Raw genomic sequence first — 8,816 nt, 5'->3', positions numbered from 1 at the left:
GTGAGGGATTTCTGACCGTGAATGGTTGTGAGGGATTTCGCCGGAGATGGGGACGGAAATCTTCGGAGATGGGGACGGATTTCTTCGCCGTAGAGAGTGAGAGATAGAGATGGGACTGAGTTGTGATTTTAGGTTTTAGGTTATGAGTTGCGATTACGAGATTTTGTCTTAATATTGGTTTTTGTAATTTGAAAATAAAATACGCGTAGCGATTATAATGGCGCTTTAAATATCGCGTTGCGATTTACGGATACGCGTTGCGATTTTATGTATTATCGTTGCGATTTACGGATACGCGTTGCGATATACGGATACACGTTGCGATTTACGGATACGCGTTGCGATTTATGTGTTCGCGTTGCGATTTTCATATTCGCGTTGCGATTTTGGAAAATCGCAATGCGAATTTGTACTATCGCATTGCGATTTTCAAGAATCGTGTTGCGATTTTGGAAACTGATTTGCGATTCTGGGGATCGCGTTGCGATTTTTATTTCGCGTTGCGATTTTGTTGGTCATTTTGGCAAATCCAAAAAAAGTTGGTTAAAATCGTATATTATAACTTTTTTTTGGTCACTGAGGCGATTTTCTCATTATAATTTTCTATCATAGCTTTCATCAATTTCAAGCTTTGAATATAATTCCAAAACTTTTCCTAAGGTGTCGTTTTGGTCACAATTAGGATTCAACCATTCTTCCTCATTTTCAAGCTTGAATAAACATGCTAAGGCATACAACATAATATTCTCATCATATCTAACATAAAAATTTACTCAAAACATCAACCCCTTAACTTTTCATCTTTTCCAAATTGACCCCTAAAGAAAAAACTAATAGATTTTTCATCACTTAAAGCATGAAATCAACATCACAACACCTATATAATCATTTTCAAGCCTTGAAACCTCAAATTTAATCATCTCTCCATCCACCCTTTACATAAATTCAGAGTTATAAGCATGGAAAACATAAACAAATGGTACCAAATGAATGAGAATTCAATGGAAAATAAAATTAGATTTCACGTCTTAATCTTAAATCCAACTTAAAATGCTTTAAAAGTTAAAAATAAAAGTTCACCTTGCTTTTGTTGAAACTCGCAGTAGCAGCGAACAAATTAAAGAAAGTTCTTGAATGTTTTTTTTTATTTTAGTCCTTTTAAGATTTTTATAACCTAATTTAATTTAAAATTCATTTTAGTGCAAAATGACTATTATGACCTTAAAATCTAATGATTTTATTCATGTCACATATCAAATTTATCATCCAAGGGTTGAAATTAAACCATGAAGTTAGTAGTTTATAACTTTACCCTTGTAAAGGTCCAAAAATTACAATTTTGTTCTTTTTAATCCAATGGTTAAGATTTAACATGAAAATCAACTTAAATCCAATGGTTCACATTAAATCTTATCATTTTAAAGTATGAAAAATACATTTTTCCCTTGCTTTATCATCTAGCAAGACTTCCTAAATTTTCGATTCGATTGACTATCCAAAATTTTTCTAGAACTTTCACACTTTATAGCTTTAACACAAACTCCATACTAAAAATCCGAGTGACACCAAAAAATCGTTCTTGAGGGTAACTATTCATTTACGGGATTAAAGGACTCCAAAATTACCATTTTAGTCTCTATAATTTTTTAAATTTATACTTTAGTCACCAAACTTTCATTTTATTCATTTGGGCCACTAAACATGTTTTTGGGTATTAAAGGGCTTCAGTTAGCTTTTCATATTAACATCATTTTCAACTAGGAAAATATAAGTTATTTAATTTTTAAAAAATGGTTTGAGAGGATAAGAAACCCATGTGCGAATAAGCATCCAATTGAGTTATAAGATATAAAAGTTATATCAATTAATTTTTTTAATATTTTTTATTATAGTATGTGTATTAATATAGTCATTAATTATCGACGGGAATTAGTTCAAGTGATAAGTAGTTTGATATCGCTTAAGCAAAGTCTCGAGTTCGAGTCCTTATGAATCAAAAAATCTATGCTATGAGACTCACCTACCAAATCAGATGTGCAACGCTGATCGATCAAAATTAGTGCATCACTACTCGAATAACCAATAAATAATTACATTGATGAAAATAAAGACAACAAAATTACACGTTGTTTTTTAGAATATAATTTAAAACATTTTTAATGATTTTATAAACTTCAAATAACATAAAATTATATTCTATACAGTTTTATTATACTATATTAATAAAAAAATTGATTCTCATTTCATCATTATTATTATATTTAACTACTAACACATAATTCACCATTGATTTTAAATATCATTACTATGTATTTAAATTTATAATCATCGACATGAATTAAGCGGCATCAGTGGTTAAGGATTTTATTGTTATCTCTTTAAGTTTTGGGTTCAAGCACCTTATATGCATAAATATAAGCGTTCATTGTCAAAAAATTAAAAGTCTTTAAACAAACACTAACTTAGATTTCACTATAGTTTGAATGATAAACAACTTGATATTACTTATACAAGGTCTCGAGTTCTAATTTTTGTGTATGCGAAAAATCCCTGTTGAGATACTCTCTCACCAAAACCAAGTGTACGACGATGATAGATCTAGATTAATTAAGGTGAAACCATGAAACCGGGAAGACAAAAAAAAATTATAATCACCAATATATATATATATAATGATAGGCACCACTCTTTTAATCTCAACATATCCAGATGGAACTTCTGATAAAAGATTTCAAGCCCATGATTCCACAACCGTCAAGCAAGGATAGCCCAGAAATAGAGACGGTTTCCACTCTCCAATTGGATGGAAAGATAATTTATCAAAGCATTTTGAGGGTGGAAAGCGGGTAACTTTTTTGTGCGTTAGTCTAGTTTAAGATTAATTTAAAATAAGTTTTAATTTAAAATATTATTATGTTAAATTTAAAAATTTATAAAAAATTGTAATATGTTTTGTTGTAGCCGTAAAGTTACATTGTGGATATAGAGTATACAATCCAAAAAATTATATAAATTTATAACATTCTCAATTATAATAAAAAATATTATAAATATAATATATTTAATTTCAAGCTAAAATACTATTATGTTATGCGCTCTTGTGGGCTGCAACAGCAGGAGCAAAATTGTTGAGATGACACCCTTCGTTTGATGATCTTGAATTTGAAGGGTAAGTCTCTCTTAGTTCATGTTCTGAAGTTAGCTTGGACTGGTTTTGTTTATTTCCTATGGAAAGAACGTAATCATAGGCTTTTTAGAGAATTGATTCGTTCGGCTGATATAATTGCGAATGTTATAAAGGAGGCTGTTAGTATTAAAATGTATATATGTCATATGAATAAGTTAAATTGTGTAAATAGATAGTTGTGCATAAATTGGGGGTTAACCTAGTTAGTTGTAATGTTTGTTATAGCAGTTTTACTGTTTTCTTTTGGATGAATACAACTTTAATTATCCAAAAAAAAAAAAAAATCGGTGATCACATTTCAAAGATGAATACAAAACTCAATGACAGCAGACTGAGTAAATGTTATGTCCTCCCAGAGCATCGGCAATGGTGATGCAAAACGGAGAAGAGGTTGACATATTCTACACTGCAGTATATATAAATAAATTAATAAATAAATACAGGTCAGTCTGTTTAAAATGTGTTGACATATCCTACGGTATAAATTCTAAATGTGTTGACATATTCTACGGTATGAAAAATAAATTTAAATATAATTGCTTATTTCCCGTTTGCTGAGCAAACATGTCGCATGTTCTTTACGACGACTCTTGTTTTAAATAGGGTCGGCTTTAGAGGGTAGGCAAGGGCAGGGCGGACCTCTATGGTGCCTGGGGTATTCTGGGCAACCCCTCATCCAGGGGCGGACTTCCATGGTGTCCGGGGTATTCCAGGCAACCCTTCTGCAAGTGTCACCCCTGATACAAGTGTCACCCCTCAAAAGTATCATCCCTGGGACTCTTGCAACCCCTGAATTTTTATCCTGGATTCGCCTCTGGACAGGCCTGCCCCTAAACCTTTCTAAATTAGTTTTGTAGCCCTTTCTTGTTATATCCAAATTATGTGCTTAAACTAGATACCTCAAGGAACAACAACAATTCATTTTCCATAAAAGTCGTTGGTCTCATCCACGAATTTATTTTGTTTTTAAATAGCCTTTAAAAAGTCATTTGATTTATTGTTAGAATAATTAGATATATAATTTTGGCATTTACGTGCTATGTGTAGGGATGATAATTCAAATTATGAATCTGAATATTTGTTGACATTTAATTTTTTATAAATTCGAACTTAAAACTATTGTTATTGTGGATTCAAAATAAATACATATACACTCTTAAATATTTATATTTTAGCTCATATTATTTATACGAATACATATCACATATTAAAATATTTTAATATAATTTCGAGTTACAAATAATAATATGTTTGTTTTTATATTCAAATTTTGGTCATTTAACTTTTAGTGTATTTAGATTCAGATTTATGTGGATTCATATATTTTGACATGTAATTTAAAATTTAAAATTCTCAATTTTATACAATATTGTTGATTCAAGTTTTTATAAAATATTGTTGATTAAAATTTAAATAATTTAAAAATTATAGATATTCGACCCATTATTATTCTTAACATGTATACCCAATTATTTTAATGATATAATTTGATACTTAACAAAAGTGACCACGTGTGTATTTTACCTTTCATATTTTATATTACATATATTTAACTACGAATGTTTCATACTTATAATTTTGTAGCTATTTTAGTTAAAGTGATAATATGTTACACATAGAGACAGATAGGCTAAGATTTTATGTTAAAACGTGAAATTATAAAATTTCAAAAAGGGACAAACTTATAATATTTTAGAAGTGCGAAAATAAATTTCAATAAAAAAAATCTAAATTATATTTTAAATTTTTAGGGAGACAACTGTTCCAACCCATTCTCTCTTAATCCATCACCGTTTACATATTCAAAAATTAGACATCAAATTTCTAAACATGAATGTATAACGTATAAAAGTGAGCTGCCTAATTATACTAAGAAATTAAAATTTGAATATCTAATTCTACCATTAAAAAAATTGGGTGTTATATAATATATAAATACCAAAATTAAATACAAAAAAATGAGTACCACGTTACATATAAATATAAAAGTTAAGTATAAAAAATTATATATTCCAGAACATTTAACTTTATTTAAACATTAATTTCAATCTATTACATAAATATTATCAATAAAAATATAATTTTAGCGGTCATTTTGTAAGTTTTTAAATTTGAATGACCAAAATAAATATTTTAAAGATCGGGTGACCAATTGTATATTTACCGTTTGAAAAGCAAAAAAATATAATATTAAATATTAATTGAAGTGAAAAAGAAAAACGTGAACTGGACTTAAATTATATACTGCAATTTGCTGTTTTGCTTTTGCACCTCGTAGAATGGTCCCCACCCAGCCTTTGAAAACCACGCAATTTCCCTAAACATTTAAATATCGTTTCATCAACAGCCCGGTTTATCGTATAAAAGACACGTGTGATAACAAACAAGAACCCCAACCACCGCCCTTTGATCGGTTTACTTTCATTTTCATGTTTATTTTTTTTTACAGTTTTTAATCACATTTTGGTCTGCCTATAGCAAAGCAGTTCAAAATTTAGCAACGAAAGGAAAGATCAACAGAGAAGGAAAAATTAGGTTTCCATGGAAGGGGAAGCTGGTTCGTGCGAGGAAATTAAGCCAAACGTCGTCGATAAACAAAGTAATGGCGATGTTGTCGGGAATCTGGGGTCCGTTGAAGCCCCTGATTTTCTTTCCAAGTTCCAAAACTGGTAAGCGTTTTTATTTTCTTTCCACGGAAACGAAGAGAAATCTTTCTGGATATGGGTATTATTTGATTTCATTGCAATTTTTGTTGAATTTTTGTTTTGAAAATGGAAAGGATTCACTTTGTGGTTGTTATCTTAATTATGTGAAAAATAGTTCTTAATTAATTACCCTAATCTCATTTGTTTAGGATAATTATTCGAATGACCTATCCTTTTCCAGCTGGGCTATTTTAACGGTACTGTATATGGAATATAGTAGTTTTACTGTTAGTTTTTATTGAGACATTAAATGGTTGGAAGGCGACCCAAGCTTTGCTATTTTTGAGAATATAGTAGTACTAGCAGTTTTTATTGTGATGGTTGGAAGGAAACCCACGTTTCCTTTGAATTGATCGTGTAGTCAATAGTATCCTTAAAAAATGTAATTTAACAAGTCCCGGTCAAGCCAGTTTGGCGTTGGTTTAATGATAAGGTTGAGGTCCACTTTGAGATTCAGGTTGAGCCTGTCATATGTGAACCATGTGTGACCTCTTTCCATATTTATTTTGGTTTCTAGTCTGATTGTTCATTCTAATGCTTGATTATGATGATAATTATTTGAACTGTATTGATTATAATTGTTATTGTACCTTCAAAAATAAAAAAAAAAGTCTGTTAAAATCTTAGCGAATGTAAGTTGTCGTCATTTTTCCCCCCTCAAATTAGTTATTTATTAAAAAAATGGAATGGGTATGGTTACACCGAGCTTTGGATATTAGATTTTAGGGTTGTGTGTTTGGATTTTGTTGAGTTTTTTTTTGAGGACTTTTGGTTCTCGTTATGTTTTTCTTTGATGTATAACTTTTTTTCCAGAGCACATGAAGATGTTTACTTCTTTATTTATTCTACGAACATTTATAGCGACAAAGTCATTGGTTTTCACAGTATATATTGTGCTCCCATTACAAGCTTCTACGATGTTATCTAAATCTTTCTTTCTTTCTTTTTACGGTGAACAAGGTCCGTAGCAATGTCGGCATCTGGACTAAATACCCCAAGCCCTGCTCCATCCCAACTCACCATCTTCTATAATGGAAGTATTTGTGTGTTTGATGCAATTCCGGCAGAAAAGGTTGGTCTTTTTGTTTTCCTGAAGGTGTTACTAACTTCAGCTGAAGGGGAGGTCTTATACCAAAATTCACCATTGGTTCATGTCCGTCAGGTGCGGGAGATTATGCTTATTGCTGCAACTGCTGCAGCCGCTGCTGCTAACTCTGTTGACATGAAGAATGTTGCAACTGATTGTGCCACCACTTCACCTGCTCTTACGAGGTCTCCTTCAGTTCTTAGTGCTGCAACTGCAACTACTTTGGCTTCACCACAGGCACAAGTCTATCCTGTTAACAGGCCTGCCTTTTGCAAACTGCAAGGTGGTAACTCTTAACTAACTTATCTGGAAGATGGATGAATTAGAAATGTGAATATTCAATGATTAATCGATTCAGTGCATGCTAGCTAATAAATATAGCTTGATGTTTTTTGTAAATATCTATTGGATCAGAATTACCGATTGCAAGGAGACACTCCCTTCAGCGTTTTTTTGAGAAGCGACGTGACAGGTACACCTTCCATACCGAACTACCATTTTCATGGTTAGATTTATGATCCTAAGCGTTCATGATATTGCATTTTATATATGCGGTAAAATGATGTTGCACGAGTGTTGTTACTTTTTGTTGTGATATACTTTGGATAAAAACTATCAACTATTCTCAAAGTGGATAACATTAACTACCTAGAATTTGTGCCATGCTTGGGGATTCGGGAATATAGTTGAGGTGGCAACTGTTTCCATATGCTTGTTCCTTGCTGCAGGCTGGTGAACAGGAACCCATATCCTAATCCATCAACACCAAAATCATTTGATGACACCAAAGCTAACCTCAGTGCTGCAGCTTCACCAGAATCGGGTTGCTTCGGTAAATCACCTGTTCTTCAAGAAGAATTCCAACCAAAAGCTCCGGCCCATGCTGCCTAAGCTAAGCATATACCTTATATATATTTGATAAAAACTATTGTGAAATGCAAACTGCACTAGGATAATGAATTTGATCTGTCTTTGGAATTGATGTGGATTAAAATTGTACAACTCAAGATTGTTCTCATGGTAGGTCTTGTTATCTGCCACGAGAGTACTGCCTGGTGTAGGATGAACTTTTCCGTTTTCGTATTACCTCTAGGGGCAGTTGTGATGTCCTTAAAATCCGGTTACCCTGTCTAATCTGTCTGACAATCGAAAAACTAAGCTATCTAGTTTTGCTGTGTATGTGACGTTGAATTGGTTGTTTTTCTGTGTTGTTTTCATATGTGAAGGCTTATCATTTGTGTGATATTGATCGAACTTTTGACGTTGCATTGTTTTTCAATTAGCATCGTGTGCATCTACAGATCTTAGATCATAGAAACAATTAAACTGGACTAGCGTTTATACTTATCATAGACCACAATTAAATGGAAGGAAAAAAAAAGACACGATGAATTTTCAGCTACTGCATGAGCACTAATTAATCATCTTTTGCAACATAAACAGACAACGCCGAGGTGCATCAATGGAGTGACTTACCCAAGTCCAAGGGACAAGCCAAAAATGGATTTTCCTGGGAAGCTCAATAAATATAATATTGTGACATTGTTTCCAACTTAATCTCGATGTGGATTAACGTTTCACCTTTTCAAGGTGATATTATATCGGACTTGATCTTGTGACGCTTTCATCATAGGTTATAGTTGTCTATCGTGTTTAATCTATCCAAAATTAATGTCATTTATTTCTCTTAAGTGTGATGCTAACTTATACAGGCAAATGACATTAGGCGGTCTCTCTTGTTGTAAATTTTGACTTGGCATTCGTTTGTCTCTTTAAAAGAAAATTTGGGTTCATTCATAGCAACCAAACCTCATCTTTTTCATTGACAGTTAAAGGG

At 32.0% G+C, this 8,816-nt stretch overlaps 1 protein-coding gene across 1 annotated transcript; it reads left to right on the top strand.

Moving 5' to 3' along the window:
* The first annotated feature begins 5,655 nt into the window (after positions 1-5,655).
* LOC120218749 (protein TIFY 3B-like) lies at positions 5,656-8,254 on the top strand. The gene is made up of 5 exons (XM_039215648.1): positions 5,656-5,856; positions 6,853-6,964; positions 7,055-7,262; positions 7,394-7,451; positions 7,708-8,254. Exons 1-5 carry the CDS (start codon positions 5,729-5,731, stop codon positions 7,868-7,870), a joined length of 669 nt encoding a protein of 222 aa, XP_039071579.1. The 5' UTR covers positions 5,656-5,728; the 3' UTR covers positions 7,871-8,254.
* Positions 8,255-8,816: the final 562 nt, after the last annotated feature.

The sequence above is a fragment of the Hibiscus syriacus genome, unplaced genomic scaffold (assembly GCF_006381635.1).
Source record: "Hibiscus syriacus cultivar Baekdansim isolate YM2019G1 unplaced genomic scaffold, ASM638163v2 tig00110201_pilon, whole genome shotgun sequence".
Lineage (NCBI taxonomy): Eukaryota > Viridiplantae > Streptophyta > Magnoliopsida > Malvales > Malvaceae > Hibiscus > Hibiscus syriacus.
This window is presented reverse-complemented; position numbering and strand designations above follow the sequence as displayed.

Excerpts from the sequence above, each read along its gene's own strand:
- LOC120218749 (XM_039215648.1), top strand. The coding sequence starts at position 5,729 with ATGGAAGGGGAAGCTGGTTCGTGCGAGGAAATTAAGCCAAACGTCGTC. Across the intron at positions 5,857-6,852 it reads CTTTCCAAGTTCCAAAACTG|GTCCGTAGCAATGTCGGCAT; the intron begins GTAAGCGTTTTT and ends ACGGTGAACAAG. Across the intron at positions 7,452-7,707 it reads TTTGAGAAGCGACGTGACAG|GCTGGTGAACAGGAACCCAT; the intron begins GTACACCTTCCA and ends TCCTTGCTGCAG.